We start from the raw sequence: 21,706 nt of genomic DNA, 5'->3' as shown, positions 1-21,706 counted from the left end.
CATTTAACATTTGTTAACATAATAGTAAAAATTACATTTTAATCCTTAAAAAATTATAATTTAATTGTTTTTAAAAAGTTTTGAAATACGCATTCAGGGTGGGGTCGAACTTAATTATTTTCATCTACATACACTTGTATTTTTTTTGAACAAATAAGTTAATAAAATTATTCATGAATTACATTAATATACTTTGTATAATATACTCATATGGTTTTTGCATGTAAAGCAAAATAGAAGCAAATATTAACTCACTGGTTGTCTAATGTTTAACTAATACTGAATGGTATTACGTGGTCGAATCGTAATACGGAAAGACAACTTATACTAGTAAACAAATCTAAATATGTCCTTAGTCTAATCGAAAATGAGTAAATCGATTGAAAGACTAATATGTTGTCTATCAAGTCCAATTGGGGAGATGTTTTGTCTTGAGCATCAGAGCAGATGACTCTCGAAAGATAGAGATATAGATATGACTGACTGGACTAACAGTACATTGGACTGAACCCAAATAGAATAGATCTTGAATCCGTTTATGGATTTATTCACTTGAGACGTTCATAGTGTGACATGCATTAATCCTGAGTGGATGATAGACTATGTATGTGTGACTCGTATACTTTGATGTAAGTAAAAGTCTGAGTTCAAATAGATAAGGAACCAAAAGCTCGTGCGTTGGGTATATGATATCTTCTCACTAGCATTATATGATGAAACGTAAACATGGTTACGGGTCGTTTGTCTTTGTGATGAATGACTTGATTACTATTTGATAGTAGCTGGCTTTCATTAAGGAAGATGTAATAGTTACCATAAAACAAAATAGGTTCATATTGGAGAACGAAATTATCTAAAAGATATTAAGGATATCTTATGACGGTAACACACTTATGATAAGGTTATTAGACGAGCATTAATCGAGTAGCTTTCGTAATGGTGTGTAATTGGGGAGAGGTCAATCATGATACTATAGTGAAATGACATCATGAATAAATGAGTTTATAATTAATAGGCGAAAAGCCAAAAATTAGTTATAAATCAATTGAGCCCTAATCACATATGTCCAATCGATCCCTCCACTACCTCATTGAAACCAAAAATGAATTGCATGATGAATCAAATGAACAAAAATGGATAGAAATGATAAAGTTAGAGAAATAGGTTACATTCGAAAATGAATGTGGTTTCTCACTTAGTACGAAAATGACCTGAGAACTAATTTAAGTTTTTCAAATTATTATTTAATTAAATAATTGAAGTTTAAAATGGAATTAAATTAATTGATCATTATGAAATCCATTGAATGTAGATATTAAATATATTTTCTCATAGATTCTTTTATGATAAAGTTGTCATGATTTTAACTAATTAAAATTAGGTTAAGAAAATTATTTAAAATAATAATGTCTATTTTGAGAAATAGAAAACATGTATTAGGTTGGATTAAATTATAAAGTGTTAGGTTAAAAATCTAAGAAGCACGTATAATTGGACCCAATACAGGAAAGACTCAAATCCACATCATAATACATATGAGAGAAAGCACACCCTATTAACCCCTCTCTCTCTTAGTTCAACTAGGGGATTGTTTTTCTATTAAATATGCATTAAACACATTTTACTAATTCAACTAGGGTTTCACTTCCTCTCCCTATAAATAGATAACACCCATAGGGCTAAATACACAATAAGTTATATACAACTTTGAGATATTGTTGTGCTGTTCGAAAATAGTAAGAATTTATTTCTAAGTACAAATTCTATTTTCTGGGAATAATATTTCTATCAGTTTTTACAAGAGAGAGATTTACTTTCCTACTGGAAGTAAAGTAACTAATTTATAGTTGTGTTTGATTAAAAAATATTTAGCCCACGCTCGAAGCAATTCGTAGTACGAGAATAGTGTAGAATGTTGTTTGGTTGAAAGCTAGGAACGAAAAGGATCCTTCTAACTTAAAACAGAGGTGCAATTTCAGAAAAGGTTTATTACTATATATATTACAAACCGACTCGATTTTCAAAATTTTAATTTTCTGCTGTGGAAGAAAACTGTTTTCGAACCGAATTTTTTCCAACAGTAATGTTGATTAAAGGATATCATTTACCCTTTATTAGGCTATGAATTCCACAATTGTAAGTGAAGTTATTTCATGCAAAAGTCGTATATCCAACGTGTTGGCTTTCAACTTTATTACCAATTGACCTCATGCTTTTAATACATCGAAGTATACAAGACACACACATACACAATCTGTCACTTACTCAAGATTGAGATATGTCAAACTATAAATGTTACAAATGAATAAATCCATAAATGGATCTAAGATTTATTATACTTGGGTCTTTTATGATGTACTGTCAGTCTAGACAGTCAAATCTATATCTCTATCTTCTAGGAGTCATTTGCTCCCATACCCAAGATAAGGTATCTCCTTGATTGGACTTGATAGATGGCATAATAGTCTTTTAATCAACTTGTTCAATTTTGATTAGACTATGAAGCATTTAGATTATCTACTAATATAAGTTGTCTTTCCGCATCATGATTCGACCACATAATACAACTTAATATTAATTAAATGTTAGATAATCAGTGAGCTAATATTTGCTTACATTTTACTTTGCGTGCAAAAACTGATAAGGACATCATACAAAAGATATTAATGAGAATGATGAAATTTTGTTAAACCAATTTATTCAAAAAACTACAAGTACATTTGACAATATTACTACACTAAAGGCACTAGATCCTAGCAGTATCTATAATGACCCGACTTTTGTCGGTGTCGAAAAATACAGTTTTGAAACCTCATTTCCATAAACTAAGTCCATAAAAATGAAATATAAAGATTAAATAAGTCAATTTGGAAATATATTGAAGATTTGTTAAGCAATTTAACCAAGAGAATTGTTAATTAAAGCTTAGGGACTAAATTATAAAATTTTAATCACTATTGAATTTTAATTTAGAAATGCTTGAGGACCTAGTTAGAAATAATCCAAAGGACCAAAATGATTATTAAACCATTTTTCTTTGATGAATTAGAGGAAATGATGATGATGGTCATTTATTTGATGTAATTATATCTAAAGAAAATAAATAAGTTTAATTAATGACTAATCATGATTAATTAAGTTTAATTAAGCATTAATCTAACTTTAAATAATATGTAAGTGGATGGAAAGATGAATTCTATCATCATCTTCATACTCTACCGTCATTATTAAAGAAAAGGAAAGAAAATGTTAGACATTTTAGTTCATTCGGCCACAAATTTCACCAAGGTAATTAAACCTTTTCTTGCAAATTTTATAGACTCTTAATAATGGAAGCTTGATTTAGCTAGTCCATTTATCAATTTCTTCAATTTTATATGTTTAACAAGTTGCTATTAGAGAGACATTGATGAATTAGGCTTGAAATTGAAGAGAAATAGATAGTGAACTTTGATTATGTTAAGGACTAAGTTAGAAATTAAGTTAAGCTAGTTAGATAACTTTGTGGCATTAAAGACTAAATTGAATAAATTGAAAACTATTATGAAATTGTACTATGGATAGAAAGTATAGGGTCATTAATGAAAAGTGTGAAATCTAATTATAATTCAATGTTAAATATGGGAAAATATGTGTATCCCGAGTATAAGAACTAAATTGAATAAAATAAAAATTTATTGGCTATGTATTTTAATATTATTGGGATGTGAACTAGCCTATTATAATTGATTTATTGAACATATATATCTAAAGATGACGTCAGGTCATCTCGAGAGAAAGGAAAAGCGAGAGTCGTATACGAGTAACAAAGAATTTGATTTGTACTTTTATGATTTGAGTTCAATAATACATACATACATATATTATGTATATTCTTGGCGATCTCTATTGCAAGATAGCTTCAATTTTCTTGGGATCTACACAGACTCCCTCGATTGAAATAACATGACCCAAAAAGACAAATTTCGATAACCAAAATTCACATTTACTAGGCTTCCTGAATAGTTGTTTTTCTCGCAACACTTGTAACACAATTTTTAGATGTTTATCATGCTCTTCCTCATATTATGAGTATATTAGGATGTCATCAACAAAAAGCCACAACAAATTGATCTAAATATGGTTGAAAAATGCAATTCATGAGATGGAGATGGATTATCATCAAACATTTTAGAGTTAATGTACCATTTGGTACTTGAGTTGGCTACAAGGTTCAATTTGGTACATGAGTATTTTTTTTTCTCAATTTAGCACCTGAATTTGACTTCAAAGTTCAATTTAATACCCAAGCCAAATGGCATCATATAACCCTATGAATGTTTGATAGGTGTGCTCTAGTAAAAAAAACACATATATTTAGTTGGGATAATGATACAAGCACCAAGGTCCAACCTTAGGTCCATGGTGGAGATGGATTTAGCTTTCCTAAGGCCTAATCATGTGGTCCAAGTCTAAGAAACTTAAAACCAAGCTAAACATGTTAGTTCAAGATTTTATGACCAAAGGCCTTCAAAGTTATCGAGGAGAAAAGTTTGAGTTTCAAGAATGTGGATCTTGGGTCCATTTAAACAATAGTACATTGTTAGTGGAGTTTTTAAATTTTACAAGTAGGTACAAGGGGTTGACAAGTTTTCATAAAAAAAGTATACTGCTAGTGTACCAAATACTAACCCTTTGGTTAATTCAATACTCTTTGAGTTTATTATTTGCAAGATTCTACTCTTCACGCTTCAACTTACTAAGTGCCGATTTAGAGGGTTGATTAGAGTCTTTAGTAGTGTTTGCTGAAGACTATCTTCAAAGGACTCCATTGGACATCACCTTTTCATCTTTTCTTCTCTATCGTTTTCTTATCTTTCTTAATCCATTCCAATCTTGATTTAAGATTTATGAATCTTTTTCTATTGCTGACTTGTTTGTTGAATTTTTAGGTTTCAAGATCCAAGTCCTTCAAGTCCTTTCTTCAATCTTGATATTCAAATAGATTGCATCTTTCTTTTCTTTTTCATTTGGTTTCTGTTGTTTTGCTTTTAACTTATTGTCTTCCATTTTCAGATTCCAAATCAGATACCATTCATGCTTCTTGTGATGCAAGACACTCCTTGTTTAAGACCTAGTGTCCCCATCCACTAAATCTTCCCTCTTGATTTGTTCTTTTGTTTTCTATTGCTTCTTGCTTCGTTTTCTAACTTGTTTTAGTTGTTTGATTCAAATCTATTCAAGAACCATTAAAAGCTTCCAAGAACGATTCTTAAGCCTCAAGAAAGCTTCCCAATTCAGATCTTGAATTCTCCTCTCTTGCAAATTCATCCTTGGCCTTATCTTCATACGTTCTTGATTGTTTTCCATTGGTTTCAATTGATTCATTCACTAAACTCAAATATGAAAATTTTCAGGTCTATTCAAACATTCTTCATTAGCAAGAAATCTTAATCCCCTTCAAGGTCCATTTATACTGACCGGCCAACCTTGGAAACTAAGTTTCCTTTTTCTTTTGGATCTCTTTCCTTGCTAATTTTGTTGCTTATTGCCAATTGTGCTAACTTCTTGGCTCTTCTCTTTGTTTCAAATTTCTTTGCTGCCAAGAAACATCTTTCCTTTCAAAAATCAATATTCCATTCTTCACAACTTGAAAATCTTAATCTTAGTTGCTGAAAATACTAAATAAAGAAAATACTCGGGTACCAAATTGAACATTAAAGCTAAAATCAGGTACCAAATTGGGAAAAAACCTCAAGTATCAGATTGAAAAAAATTCAAGTACCAAAGTGAAATTGAAACAAAACTTAGGTATCAAATAGTATATTAACCCAACATACTAAATCAAACACTTTCTTGAACTTGTTACATAATACTACAAAAAAGTCTTTTGCAGGATCTCAATTTAGGATACATAGCATATATAATACTTTCTTAGTTACATAAAAGAATTTGCTTGTCGTCTACCTTGGCTCCAATGATTCCTTTTTGGGGAATCTTGCCTCCCACCCATTTGTCTCGGTCCGTACAACTTTCCGTACAACTTTCTGGAGAAATATAATGATGGATTATAAGAATCAGCACTGCTCTTTGTGTCGTCCTCGCAAGAAAGTGTCATCAGTTTCTTATGAAAATATTGTAAATCATCATCAACCACATGTCTCCTCCGCACATTATCAGGAGAAAACCTGAATGTCTTCTTCTGTTTAGCTTTAATAGACTCTGTGGGATTCATGTAGCTTGGTTTTTGAGCATGATTATCTTCTAATGTGCCTGCAACGGGAGTGTTGCTAGACAACGTGGTTGGAGATGCGGATGAGGTTGATGTCGAGGTCTCTTCATAGACGGATTCGGAACTTGGGGCAGACAATGATCCCGAAGTTTGCATGGATGTAGGAGGTCTAGCAAGAATTCTGGTTGTGACATTGTTCCTTTTCACTTTTAGGGGCTCATGTTCATAAGAGCTGGAGTGGAAGCTGAAATTGTTATCTTCACTTTTCCGAGAAATTGTGTTCATCATCATCACCATCTCTGCTGGTTCAGTACCCTCTTCCATTGCCCTGGTATCCCAGGGCTTGGTTGCCATCCAACGATCAAGCCAATTCCAATCCGGACTATTCCTATCTAACCGTTGATGATTGTGAGAGTACGGCTGCTTATTCGCTCTCGCATTTGGACTGGCACATGATCTTGACTGCTGACAAAGTTATATATATATATCGATCATGGATAAAAATCAGCCCTACTTAACCTGAAGAAAAACTATGGTGTCCAAGCTACATTACCTGTTTTAAGACAGAGTATGCTACTGCTCTCTCCCTCTTGATTGCACCTTGTTGTCTCATTTGTTGTTTAGCTCTTAGTTCCTCTAAAGTTCCCAGACTGTCGCACCATCCTCGCTGAAAATAGTTTAAAAGATATAAACAAATGGTATCAGCTTATCATATAGGCACGAGTATAATTGTGTATGGATTATGTATAACCACCTCAGCTTGTTTTGCTGGATCTTCATCCATTAGTTTGGGCATAGCTTGTCCTTCAGAAGATGTCACACATTGTGCTCTTACTCGAGCTTGGACTCTGACAAGAGCTTGCATACACCTTAATGTCACAGCAGCTTGCTTTCGGACTTGACGACCCCGGAATATAGCTTGAATCCTCACTACTGCTTTCAACGCCCTTAGAGCTCGTCTTGCCTGCCAGCATTCATTTCCTTGTGAAAAGGGAAGGCACTTAAAAGAATATGAACAATTTTTTACCAATTTGTACTTGTTATCCATGGCCAATTACTGAAAGGTTAATTCAATTCTTCATAAAAGACTGTTCACAACTCAATTTACAATAAGGCGTGCTTTTGCAGAAAGAAATTTTGCAGTATCAAAATCAAATCAAGTTTCATTCATATCTCACAGGACAGACCTCCATTAAAGAAAATGCAAAACCACTTGGATCAGAGAAACGAAAAAGAAAAGAGAAGAAAATGGTACTTCAATTCCTACAAAGGTTTATACTTAATTACCATTTTCTCTTACCATATATCTCTCCATGGGCTTGTAAATTACTAAATGGCAATTCATTGCAATTGACCCCAAAACTTGGAACAAAAACAACATAATTTTGGAGCTTTTAGTCTTCCAAATGACAATTCATTGTCTATAGTGCAAGCAAAGTAAGAAGCTATACCAGCAAGGCTCGAAATGCGGTCTGGATTCGAATGGCGGCCCATTCCCGCTTAACAGCTCTGAAATCTTTGGGTGGAGCACGAGCAACAGTAGCCATAGCTGAAGCGAGCACATCATCCACCAACAAAGATGAATCAGAGGCCTCTGAAGCAGCCACGTGGTGCATCCTGGGAACCTTTGATGAGATGGATCCCAACCCTTCGGATGAGCTCCTCCATAGCCTCCACTTCTTCTTCGTCTTATCTCCCACCTTCTCCTACAAACCCAATTAACAGAAAAATGAAACCATGAAAGCATAAATAAAAAGAAGAAAGAAAAAAGAGGTAAACCTAGTGTGAAGTTACTTGATTAGTAGGATCTTGAAGTGGTTTGAAAGTTATAAGCGATTTAAACCATTTTCCTGAGGCACCCATTGTTTGGAAAAAGCTAGAATTTGCAGGAAAAACAGCAAATGATGGTGATGATGTTTAGCAGATGGGATGATTTGGGGCATAGGCATAGGCATAAGCGAGCATTTTATTGGGAAAGATTAAATTTTGAAATTTTGAAATTCGAAAATAAAGGACTACATAATAAATTGACTTTAATAAATCTTAACGGATACATTGACTTTTAGCTTTTGGATTTGATGTGAAAGACCGCTCCTCCTTAACTTACGCAGCTTCTATGCCATTAATAATCCGACAACTTCAAAATACAGAACTTAGCCTCTACCCCTTTTATTTCACGGAAAATGATTTTCGAAAAATTATTATTTTTTAAATGTTTGCATAAATTTATGTAAGAATATTTTATAAAAGTTATTTTCAATGAAATAAACATACATTTAATATTATAATAAGTAGTGAATTGATTACAAAGTAATGTTAATGTGAAATTATAATAAAGAATGAATCTTCGTGATGTTAAGGATTAAATTGTAAACTTTGTGAAATTTATAATTGAAACAAGAGAAGTGTATGTATGAAAATTTGTCATGTGAAATAAGATTTTATAATATGGTGAAAAATAAATTATATGGCAATAGGGACTAAATTGAAAAATGTACAAAAGTTTATGTGTGAAACAATTTAATATGTAACTAAAGAAATAATGGTAAAAGTTTAATGAATATGTTATGAGATGATGAAATATGCATAAAGTATTGTAAAAGTGAAAGTGCGAAGTGCATTATTCTCCAATTTAAAGGTTGGGAAAGGCTATGAATAGTTCTAAATATTGTATCAAAAAGAGCAGATATCATCATCATCATCATCAAGGGATAAATAATTTAATTAAATAATTATTCGAACAAAATATTAATTAAATAATTATATCTATGAATTTGCTAATATATATTTTTAAGTGAAAATTGAAATTTGATACTATACTTCATTTTGATTGGTATGTGTCATTATGCTTCTATACTTTAACTCTATATTGAATGTTGTTGCTTTACTTTTATTTGGCTGAATTTTGCCACTAAAGTTTATTTTTTTATTGAATTTTTCTATTCAATTTTAATTTAAAATAATTTGTAGACAATTTAATAATAAAGTTTATATTTTAATATTTAATTAATATACTAGTAAAATTAAATAAAATTGGTTAATTTATATAAAAATAAACTTAATTTTTTATGATGTATGTATTTTTATTTTTCAATTTTTATTTCATTGAATAGAAATTCTAATATTGAGTTTTAATATTTATAAGTTAAATTATATTTAACTATTAAAATAAAATATTTGAAATTTTTTATTAAATTATGTTTTCAAATCATCAAAATTAATATTGAGTGGTAAAATTCAATTAATAAATCAAAGTTAGTGGGAAACTTTATTAAAATTCAAAGCTTTGTAGTAAATTTCAATCACATAATATTTTTCAAAATATAATGGTAAATATCAATGAAAAATTATATTAATGATTTCAAAATTAACGTATAGTATGATGATAAATTTACACTTTAACCTAATGATTATTGATTAAATAAAATAAACATTATAAAAAGTAAATAAAATATCGATTATCAATAAACTAGCATTAATTCAAAGAAATATTTTAGACTGTGGAATTATTAAATCTCAAATCTCAAAGTATATCATATTATTATTATTTAAACAATAATATTATCTATTTGGATTTGTTAATTTGTAATATACCTAAATCTAAAGCATGCTTTACTTTCGGTACGCTTTTTGTCTGCTCTTGTGGCATGCTTGTGTTTGGTGTTTTTGTGCTTTATTATAGTTTTCCAGCGATTGGGAGATTTTGAGTCTTTGTCCATGGAGGAGGAAATTGCTAGTGTACCACTTGATGACAGAGAGGAAGAGGCCTGATAAGTCAACCTAAGGAAAGAGTCAAAGGCAGAGAGTTTTTAGTATTGCCTAGTTGGTTGTTTTCTCACAGCCAGCATGGTCAATTTTCAGTCCATGAGGAACACATTGGCCAATCTTTAGTATTTGCTAAGTAGAGTTCGATTTCAGACATTGGTGATAAAAGATTTTTGTTTTGGTTTTATCATGAGGTTGACATTGTTAGGGTAATCAATGAAGGTCCATGGACTTTTAATACTCATCTCATTTTAGTTCAATGATTGTAGGAAGGTGAGGATCCATTCGGGGTTTTGCTATTTTATGCTAATTTTTGGGTACAAGTTCATGACTTGCCCTCAAGGTTGATGTCCAACGGTTCAGAAAAATTAATTTGACAATTTTTTAGGCACTTTTATCGATTATGATGCTGGATTTATTTTGAGGGCTGTTAAGGGCTATATAAGAATTCATACTCAGATAGAAGTCTAATCTCCTTTGAAGCGTAAGAAGAAGATAACGGTGTCAACTAAAGACCAACTTTACACTCGTTTTCAATATGAGCGGCTTACCTTATTCTATTTTTTTGTACGATCGTCATGGTCACTCTGAGAGTTTTTGTCCAATCCAAGTAATTCATGGAACGAAGAAGTTAGCGAGGGAATAGGATGTCTCTCTTCGAGCTATGAATTGCTGAGCAGTGCCATCAACAGGTTTTTGGTTACATGACGAAGGGAAAGTTTTGAGAGGGAATCTTGGGGGCGAAATTAGGAAAGGAGAATTATCCTCCTAATTTTCAAAAACCAAATCATAATTATGATTTTTGCTTTAATCTTGGCATAAATCTTCTGGGATCGTAAAACAAATTAGGAGAAAATTTTGGAAGATTAGGGGGTAATGATAAGCTCGGATATGGTGGAATGGGTAGTGAATAGCCCAATGTAATTTAATGATGGCAAGAAAAAGCCTAGGACTACTATCGGTGGATCAACTAATTTAAGATGAAGGATTCACTGACAATTTTGAATGGACAAGAAGTGGCCTTTAACACAAATAGATTAGCAAGCCTGTGTCCACAAGCCAATCAGGCATAATGAATCTAATAAGTTGAAATGTTCGTGGGCTGAAGACCTACAAGTAGTACGTAGTCTCCAATGTTTGTTGAGAGAAAATAATCCCCAAATAGTTTTCTTAATGGAAACCAAATTACAGGGTTCTTGTATGGCTAAAGTTCGATGACGATGTGGTTGGAACAATAAAATGGATGTTAGTTCATTAGGGGCAAGTGGTGGTATGTTTATTGGTTAGAAAGATATATATATATTTGTGTTAGGTTACCAGTCCAGACTAAACCTTTAATGATACATTCAATTGCTTGTCCAAGCTTAAAATATACATGTAAAGTTACCAGTCTAGGCTAAACATTTAAAACAACATCATGTTGCTGGTCTAAGCTAAATCTATGTCACACGTATCTTTGAATCCGCAACAAATGCTAAATCTCGATAATCATCAGTAATCAATCCGTACAAGCGTGCACAAGACCTTAACTAAATTCACCCGGGCATTTTCAACACATAGATATACATTTCTTTACAATTTAGTCCAAATCTCACCTTTTGTACCAAATCGTAAACAACCCAAATTTCAACCAAACATACACATATTATAATTCAAATACACATATTCCATATGAACTTACCTGATCAAATAAAGGCAACAAGTTGAATTTGTAAGGACTAATCGATAATTTTGGCTTTTCCCCAATTATCACTAGTTTGGTTCAATTCCTGATCTATATAATTATTCAATTCAATCTATCAACATCAAACACTTTTATATCATCCCATACTTTGCATGAACTAGTTTAATTTCATTTTTGATTACCCTTGAAGTTTTTCATTTTATTCAATTTAGTCCCTAAAATTGAAATAGCCGTAACTTTCAATTTTGAGCTTCGATTTCAAAACTGATCTGAATCACATCCTTCTATGGCCCTCTATTATCTATTATTATAGAAATTTCACATCAATTTCTCAATTTATACACTTTATTCCTTATGTTCAGAAACTAGCAATTAAACATTACAATCTAGTCCTTTTTCACATCTAATCTTAAAATTTAACAATTTAACACCAATTGCTTCAAGAAATAATCAATGGGAACTTTCAAAAACTTTAATAGTTTTGCACATTAATATATGGGCTAACTAAATCAAGTTCCCATGACCTCAAAAATATATAAATTACAAGAAAATGACTTGAATTACCTTAGAATTCAGAGACCAAAAGCTTTGAAGCTTTAACAATGGCTTGTATGTTTCCTTTTGTTTTCATTCGGTGGACAAGAAAAGAAAATAAAATATGACAATCAACATTTTCTTTATATACTTTGTTTAACTTTTAATTGATCACAATTAACTTAATTAATTAGTTTTAATATTAATTAAGCAAAGTGGATGGCAACATCCATTTCCACTATTGAATAAAATAAAATGATTTAATTACCATTTTGATCCCTTTACAATTTAAAATTTATAGTGACGAGACTTTTACAATTTAGTCACTCTACCTTAATTAACTATTAATTCAACAAAATTACTGTGCCAAACTTTAATATATTTCTATATTAACCTCATAAATATTAAGTATTAAAATTACGGACTCAATTTACAAAATAGTATTTTAAAATAACCGCTTGTGACACAACTGAAAATCAAACTGTTATAGTTTACAATAAAACCAAGTTTCGAAGATAGAGAGAAACTTTGTATAAAAAGACAATAATAGCTGGTTTCACCTAAAATATAGTAGAAAAGCAGATAACAATCTTACAACTACTTGAAGTTTGCCAACCCAATTGATTGAAATTGGCACCTGAAAAATGTCACTAAGATAGAAATCATCATAATGTTGTTTTTGAGGCTTTATTTGTCTATGCAAGGAACTAAGGTTCTACTCTGGTTAAGGTATGTTGGGTTCTTGTGATAGTCTTATTGCTTTGGTAAATGCTTGTGGAAGATAGGGGAAGGAAGGGGAGAGAGAGAAAAAAATATTTTTAATTTAATTTAATATTAATTTTAAATGTCATATGTTATAACCTTATTTGCTTAGGATATTTATATGATAACGAAATCATAGTTTAGATACGGTTTTTGAAAAATGAAAAACTTAAATGGAAGAAAAGCCTTTAGTTTGGGTCCAATGTTTTGTTTAAAATCTTTTGGAGGAAAGGAAACATTTCATTAACATAAGAAGAGTACAATCATATGAGCCCAAAAGCACAAGAGGTGACAACACTTAGAACGTGGGTAAAGAGCCACCCAATCAACCATAGCCACAAGCATTCCTATCTGTCACTTCTTGCATCGAGGGAGGGAGGACAGTGATCGGATTTATCAACACCAGCAGGGCTATCGTACTTGCGACCAGTAGAACCACCGTCGAGGAGGAGCCAAAGCCAAAGGTGGGTCCATCTGGAACTCCGTCTGGGACACCGACGGCTTGAGATCCTTGCCTTCGAGAGGGCATCAACACCATAACAGTAGGGGTTCTAGTGCATTGCATTGGTAGCAAATTAACTTATTTGCATTAGAATGTTAAAGAGTAGAAGAAACTGGTGTGATGACACCAAAATCCATCGGAGCTCAGATTCAGCGGAACTCCGGAGAGGCACCAGCGTGGCAACACCAAGAGAGCAGAGGACTTCATCAAACAAAGGAAAGATCAAAAAAAAAAAAGTTTGTAAAAACAGTGACCTTACAAATAGTTTGAAAGACAAATGGCGAAAAATGGGAGAACCCATAGAGCACCAAGACACTGCCTTTCACCGCCGGCTTGAGACCGGCAAAAGAAGAGAAAGGTATGAACTTGAGTTATTATGCCGAAAACAATGAAAAAAAAGAAGCTACAGTTGTATATGGAGATGTGAGCGGATAGCTCCGGCGGCCGGGCAGCCTCTACAAAAAACAAAAAAACAAAAAAACAAAACTTGAAAGAGAAAAGAAACTTCTAGGGAGGACTGAGGAGTGAGGAGGGCAATGTGCCGTGCATGATGTACAAAGGCCTAGTCTTAATCCTATATAAAATTAAGTAATACTAGTAGTATTAATTAGTAGCGGAAAGCCGGACCCTTGGGCTAACGAGTCCAAGGTAAGCAAGCCTAGGAGACAAGAGAAGGTTTGGACTTGGTCTTGGAGAAGGGATGGGGCCACAAGGCTTGACAGCAAGCCTGGGTGATAAATTAACATGTTCAAGTGCCTTGAATTGTAGCTGAGCTGGGTAGTCTCTGACACAACCAATGCGAGGTCCCACTCCTGTACTCCATTTGTATCTCACTGCTTCCTTCATCTTCCCCGTATCAATGGATTTCTCTTTCCCATGAATTGCATTATCTTCAGATATCTCTGCTGCAACTTTCAGTTCCTTTTGAATTTTATCTTCCCAGGGGATATCTTCATCTATGGGATTTTTCTGCAGATCCATGAATTAATTATAAATTAAATAATAAGAATCTTTAATATCTTCAAGTAATGGAGCAGGGTCAGTTGAGTTACCTTAACGTTGGTCAAGTCGACATGATGTTCCTCTAGGAAACTGCACAATTCCATGAAATTTTCTTCTGTCGGGCGATAATGACCGCTGTAGGCCCAGATTGCCTGAAAAATCACATAGAAAATGACAACGAACTTTTCACGTATGTTGAAAATGATCAAAACATAATTCTTACTCATACTATATACAGTATAAATCACATTTTCGTGCATGCGGATTCAAGGGTGCAACACATACGTGAAGTATACCATGACGAACAACCAATCTGCCAGATGCAATGGTGGCTCCCCCTGCTAGGAAACTTGAGTGCTGAAACAGACCTTTCACTTTCTCAGCAACGTATAGGATTCTGGATGTACTAAGAACAAATATCCATTTGCTTCCTTCTCTGGTGCTCACTGGCGCTTTGTTTTGTTTATAAATCAGCTTCCCCTTCTCCAGAATAACTTCGTACGCTTCCCTTTCTTTCTGCAAAACCAAACAATAAAAAAGCATTCTTCTCAACTGCAATAAAAAAGGAGCAAAGCAAGTATGATACTACTCTACTGAATTGCCCTTATAAATTACCGGTCCAAGATATTTGATGCATTGACGCTGTAGGTCTGCCCTCGAGCATGTATCAAGAGTGACTGCTTTGCCATCTCCAACATCCAACCTTCATTAATACGATGGAAATGTAACTAATTCTTCAAAAATGACAAAAGAAAAGCCCTATTACTGGAGATGGAATTTCCCTATTTACCAGTAGAAGAAGGGTTGACAACTCCCGCTCTCAAACCAAACATTGTAGTAAAAGTGTAGATTGTGACCGTAACGATGGCGCGGATCAATCTGCATGCCCCAATCACATAATATCAAAGGAAAATATTTGTAAAATTAAACGAGACCGTAACAAGCAGAATCCGTGTTGAGGTCATCATGACTTTGATCGTACTTAAAAGTGGGGTTTACTTAATCAAAACAAGCCCTGTTAAAACTCCAAACTAAGGCTGACTTACAGCTTCCAGCCAGTGACGTAAAGCCAACTGCTGACCTTTCACGTCCTTTGATAACCCTTTCCCTACCTACATGTACACCAAAGATTCAAAGTTCAAATAATGAAAACTAGGATTGACTGACATTTTCCTTTAGAAACTCATTCATTTCATTGCCACACGCTAGCCAAATGGAAAAGGAAACAACTACACAAACCTTGGCGGCTCTTGTCCGAGCTCGTGCCCATCGGGAAACAGCTGTTTCTGATTTGTTAGCATTAAAGAATGAAACAGAACTCCGTCTAAGGGCTGCAAATTCTAAAGCCTTCCACCTGCACCCCCCCAAAAAAAGAATAATGAACCATGACCCAAATGAAAATGCAGAAAAGAAAACCAAAAGATGGTACTTTAAAGAGAACAAACCAGAGCTCTTCAACAACTACAGCACAATCTGCAAGGTTTCTTCGAGTCCGGTAACTCTTGTAAAACTTTTGCAGCTTAGTTGCTGCTGCATGAAGCTTCTCTGTTGAGTCATTAACCAATATTTTATCATCATTTCCAGTTCCACAGCCTGAATCCGAAATCTTGGTACACATCAGATTATCCGCTGCTGGAACTGTAGTGGTTTTAAGCTCCAACTTCTCGGGTTTCTTTCTCTTTAACCTACTAGTCTCATGACCAGATTCATCATCATTATAATTCTCCAAATCCCTTCTCCTGAATGTCTCCATCATGTTTGTCATCAGAACCATATCTCTGCAAAACGATTTGACTATATCAACAACAATCTATCAAAAACCCTCAACTCAGTGTCATAACAATTATGAAGAAAGGAGTCACCTGATAAAAGTAGGAAATTAAACAAAAGCAATTAATTAGTACAGAAATGTCGAGGAGGGTGAGTTTTGGTTGTTAAGACGACTGGGATAGAGCCTCCTTTATATATAGCAATGAAAATTAATGAAGTTTACTAAAAAATGCATGATTCCTTCAAATACGTAAGAGACACAACAGAAAGACATGACTGAAAATGAGAGCCGTTTTTGAAAATCCTTGTCCCCATCAAAACCTGATGCTTTTGAATAGAAAATACATAACACGAGTTGTTTGAAAACGAAGACTTCAAAGTTTCCCCCTACATTTTCCTATCATCTAACTTTAAATCCTTTTGAAAACGGTCGATGACTGTTTATAACTACTGTAAACTTGTGGACCCTTCAAAATTCCTGTTTTTCCTTGCGAATTTTTTCCCCCCTTTTGGTTATGAGGAGAAGAAGAAAGAATTAGTCAAACAACCTGCTCCATCGTTTCCATTGTAGAATAGTAGAAGCTTGTGTTTTTTTATTATTTTATGTTTTCACTCGTTTCACAAAGCGAAGACAATAGCTTCCTATGATGTCTTTGGTCGGAGCTTCATAAAATTCTTACTTAATTTAGAATCTCTGATGTGTAAAATAAAATAATAGTTTCTTTTTGAAGTGTAGAGCAAATTGGAGAACATATCGAAGAGAAACTACCGACCAACAACCATAGAAGTCAAAGACTTGGAGGACGAAATTTTCAGGGTCAAACGTAAATAAATTTAGTCATTATTCATGCATGTAGGGCATGCCTTATTCCCAGGGGAAACCAAAAATGCTTATCATGACTGCCAAACGTTTTATTTTCTCCCTCTTTCATTACTTCTTATATTTTCTACTTCCTCTTTAACTTCCTATATTTTTATTTTTATTTTTAGTTTGCATATGTTTATATATAAATGCATGCTGACAAGAAGAAAATATCATTTCTTGTTTTTTTTTTTTTAAGGAATGTCATTTTCTTGTTGAAGATGACTTAATTCTACAACAGCAGCAAAGAAAAGATTAATCACCCAGTGTGTGATTCACAAATGATCTTGATTTCTCAAAAATTCCCTCTCAAAAGCTTGAAACACCCTCGCCAAAACTAGCTGAATTTAATTTTGAATCTGTTTGACTTTTTTTGGTAAACTATTAAAATAATTACTTTTGTTTGTCTCGTGTTACATTTTAGTTCTTTATATTAGAAATGTTAAGTTTTAGTCATTTAAGTTATCGTTTTGTTACGAAATAGTCACTCTACAGTTAATATATGTTTCCTCCCAAACGACATTTTGATGTGTCAACGTTGATATCCAATTGGGATGAGAAAAGTTAATTTTTTTTTATGAAAATAGAATACAAAATTTTACCCTAAAATCCAATTTTCTCCGATTTAAGAAGCAATAGTTGGTTTTTTTTTTTGCTACCATTAGAGAAGAGAAAAGAAGAGCAGAACGACGGAAAAAAAGAAGAAATGGATACACCAACCTCTATACCTGCTTGCTATTGAGGTTGCTTACGATACACAAATAAACAAAGATGAAGCATGTTTTTTTTGTCTGTCACATATACAAAAAAAATGAAAAGATCACCATCTTTTTACAAAAGAAACCATAATATCTGAACCAAAAACCTAGGTAAAGAACAAAAAAACCCATTACTTACGGTAATCCATACCTGGACCTTCTATTGATTCGATCCTTTGTTCTTCCATTTTGAATAACAAACCCAACAGATTGATGGAGCACTCAATTTGATTTCTACCATTTCGATTCAACAAAGATGACTATGAAAATTTATGGTTTTTTTCGATCAAAATGGAAACAAAAACTAAAAGAAAAAGGAGACCAAATGTTCTGTTTTTCCAGTTCAAAGATTAATCTGATGCATTAGTTTTGATTAAATCGGGAAACCAAATTAACATTTTCCTTTAATTATAGAAAATTCAATTAGTTAAATTTATTTAATTAAATAATGAATTAATTTACTTGGTTGGACATCCACATTGGCATTTAAAACTCGTTTTAATTGCAACGTCGGACTGTCGTTTGGGAGGCAACAAATCTTAACGGCAGAGCGACCATCTCGTAACAAAACGATAATGTAAGTGAGTAAAATATAACATTCCAAATATAAGTGACTAACATGTAACTTGGGGCAAACAAAAGTGACTATTTTGGTAGTTTACCCTTTTCTTTTTATTTTTTTAAGGTTAAATTCTGCTATTAGTCCCTATACTTGATGAGAGTTATAAATATAATCCATTTACTTTAATTTGGTCATTTTTGATTTTTAAAATTTCAGTTTTCACGAACCAATAATTGTTAAATTCATTAAGCTAAATTTTGCTTTTGGAATCTAATGCGACAAACATATTATTATATGTGTAATGCCATAAGAGTTTGTTATATATGCGTATTACTCACTAAAAATCTAATTAATGAATTAACGACTATTATCTACATCAAGATTGAAATTTCAAAATTCGAAAAGTATAGAGACTTAGAATGATCTAATTAAAGAATATGAAGTGGTGAGATCGATTCCAATGAGATTGAAAACAACAGTACCAGTGAGATTGGAAACAATTCTGGGATATGTATTTTGATGTAAACACAGTGATGGTGTTGAGGTAAAAGTAAAAAATGACCATAAAAGATATTAGATTAAAATTAGTGTATATATAATTAAAATATATATTAAAATCATACTTATATTAAATAATAAAAAATAAAAAAATAGTTTTATTGTTAGTGTTAAATGATTCTTAGAAAATATTAGAGTTATATTTATATTAAAAATATTTTTATTATTTTTATATTGATCAATGTTGAGACCTTTTTCAAGGAGTATCTCTACTAGTGCCTGAATTAGAGTCAACTTGTAGCAGCATTGACTACTCAGAAAAATTGTCATGTTTGAGTTGGCAAAATTTGGCAACAAATTATCTTGAGTTGTAATTTTGGCAACAAATTATTTTGGGATATGTAATTTGATCATTAACTATCATCTTCACGCAAGTTTTATTTTATTTAATTTAGAAAAATTCATGTGAGTCAGAAATCAACTTAAATTTTTATGTAACCAAATATTTCGGTGCATCTTGGAGAACCGAGATGCATCCAAAACTGATAAATTCAACACAAACCCAACCTAGCCACTCGAAAAAAGACTAGCAAAAGATCGACCGATAGTGGTTTGGCGATGACTCGCAGTGGCAATAGCGACAACCTAACGACAACATTGGTGATGCCAACTCTGGCAACAATGTATGTTCGTGGTGGTGACAACAATTCAACTGTAGATCCTTTCAGTTTTTTTCTACTCATTTGGATTTTAGGAAAACCCAAAAATCGAGATATTTGGCTTTTAACTAAAAGACCCAAGGTATGCTTTAGGGTAATAATTGTAATTTTTATCATCTATTTTTCTAAGACAAAATTATGGAAACTTTGGCTAGTCAGAGTCATTTAGTTTTATGCTTTTCTACGATATATTTAAATTGACTAAAAAGTATGTTCATGCATATGTATGATAAACATGCCATATAGTTTAGGAAAAGAGTCTCATATGTTATTGTCATGACATTTTAATCATTCATGATTAAAACCAGAAATGAAAACCTTGCATGCTTTTTAAAATATTGAGTGAGAAAATGTCGTTAAATAAGACCTACGACTTCCATCAATGGTCTTTTGTAATGGCATAACAATTTGCCTACCCCATGGTAGGTATTGCCATGTGGACTTCATTGAGGAGATTTTCTTAAAAAAAGGTAACTATCTTGTGATCACATATGATAATTTTTGGCCTTGAAGTTGGTGGAATTCACTGAAGAGGTTTTCCTTTTTGTACAAGACAACTAGTCACACATGTTACTCGCTGAGGTTATCCTACAATGACTTATTTGTGGTACATGGAGTGATAGGTGTTGAATTGATGGTTATACACACAAGATCATTCTAGTTAAGTAACTTCCCACGAAGCTCTACTTAAGACTTAATTTAGAATGATGATTAAACGTTAAACAATTATTAGTACGTGTGAATATTAAAAGGATTAGGTTCACGTATTAATTGGATGGAAATCCATGTTCTTACTAGTTGATTAAGATTTCCCCACAGTGACTTAATTCAATGAGTGTAGGAATTATCATTGCAACGACTTCCAAATATTTTTAAGGTTTAATGTAAGATGCATGCATTATCTTAATGCATATCGTTTGTTGCAAAGGTTTTTTAATATTTGCTTAATACAAAGATATTAATGAATGGATGTTTTATTTTCAGTTTGAAAAATGACACCTAATCTCCTACTAAACATACTTACTAAGAACAAACTGAACGAAAATAACTATAATGAATGGAAAAAAAACCTCATAATTGTTTTAAGTTATGATAAACTCAAAAATGTTCTTGATAATAAATGCCTTCCGATAACTCAAGTTGAGGCTAGAAAATGCTGAAAGGAGTTTGATGAGATAGCTCGTTGCTACATGCTAGAAAGTGTGGCCAACACCTTTTATAAGAAACTGGAGAGCTGTAAGATTAAGAAAGCGATTCTAGACAAACTAGAAGACATATTTGTAGACCAAGCTGCATTGGCTCGATAGTCGGCTATAACTAGTTTGATGAATGCCCAGCAAAAACCCAGTATTCCATTCAAAGAAAATATGATTACTCTTATGGGATGCTTTACTGAGGTCATGAATAATGAGACCAATCTTGACCAGAACATGCAAATAGAAATGGTGTTCAAAAGTTTGTACAGGGACTTTGCAAGCTTTAAAGAATATAACATTGGGAACAAGAATATGAAACTTACATAATGAATGAAGGAATTACAATCCTATGAGTTGGTGTTGAATGACAGTCATTCAATCTAAAAAGCAGAAGTAAACTTAACGATTGCTTCTTCCTCTAAAAGGAAAGGAAAGCCTGCTAAGAAAAATAAGCCTAAATCCCTAGGGTCAGCTAAAATGGAAAGGAAGAGAACCAAGAAGCCTAAAGACTTATCTAATTCTAAGTGTTTCTTTTATAACAAGAAAGGGCACTTTAAGGTTAGCTGCAAAGATTGAAAGGATTACCTAGTCACTAAGGGAAAATGTATGAAACTCTTTATGATAGAAATTTGCTTAGTGGAAGATTCAATAGACCACTAACCATTGATTTTGAAGCCACTAACCATGTGTGTGTTTCTATACAATGGTTTAAGGAAATGAAGGATCTTAGAATAAGAGTATCGTTGTGGATCGAAAATGGGACAAGTGTGGTAGTTGAAGCAATCGAAAATGTACACTTTTATTTTAATAATTTTAGGAAGATTATTTTGATAGACGTTTTCTGTGTATCAAGTTTCAAAATAAACTTAATTTTTGTTGCA

At 32.7% G+C, this 21,706-nt stretch overlaps 2 protein-coding genes across 4 annotated transcripts; both read right to left on the bottom strand.

Moving 5' to 3' along the window:
- Positions 1-5,774: 5,774 nt before the first annotated feature.
- LOC105780623 (protein IQ-DOMAIN 8) lies at positions 5,775-8,188 on the bottom strand. 3 transcript variants are annotated; one of them, XM_012605052.2, is made up of 5 exons: positions 8,006-8,188; positions 7,663-7,917; positions 6,966-7,175; positions 6,765-6,878; positions 5,775-6,676 (listed from the first exon to the last, which is right to left on the bottom strand). In XM_012605052.2, exons 1-5 carry the CDS (start codon positions 8,072-8,074, stop codon positions 5,918-5,920), a joined length of 1,407 nt encoding a protein of 468 aa, XP_012460506.1. In that variant the 5' UTR covers positions 8,075-8,188; the 3' UTR covers positions 5,775-5,917. The 3 variants fall into 3 exon arrangements, with proteins under 3 accessions (XP_012460506.1, XP_012460507.1, XP_012460508.1); XM_012605053.2 differs by having other exon boundaries at positions 5,775-6,673; positions 8,006-8,185; XM_012605054.2 differs by having other exon boundaries at positions 7,991-8,154.
- Positions 8,189-13,175: 4,987 nt separating this feature from the next.
- On the bottom strand, positions 13,176-16,389 carry LOC105778744 (IQ domain-containing protein IQM4). The gene is made up of 9 exons (XM_012602500.2): positions 16,323-16,389; positions 15,906-16,238; positions 15,700-15,814; positions 15,507-15,572; positions 15,251-15,339; positions 15,076-15,163; positions 14,746-14,976; positions 14,511-14,612; positions 13,176-14,427 (listed from the first exon to the last, which is right to left on the bottom strand). The coding sequence occupies exons 2-9, from the start codon at positions 16,232-16,234 to the stop codon at positions 14,062-14,064; spliced, it is 1,386 nt and encodes a 461-aa protein (XP_012457954.1). The 5' UTR covers positions 16,235-16,238; positions 16,323-16,389; the 3' UTR covers positions 13,176-14,061.
- Between the last annotated feature and the right edge of the window lie 5,317 nt (positions 16,390-21,706).

This window comes from Gossypium raimondii, chromosome 4 (assembly GCF_025698545.1).
Source record: "Gossypium raimondii isolate GPD5lz chromosome 4, ASM2569854v1, whole genome shotgun sequence".
NCBI lineage: Eukaryota > Viridiplantae > Streptophyta > Magnoliopsida > Malvales > Malvaceae > Gossypium > Gossypium raimondii.
Note: the sequence above shows the minus strand (reverse complement) of the source record. Positions and strands in the feature narration are given on the sequence as shown.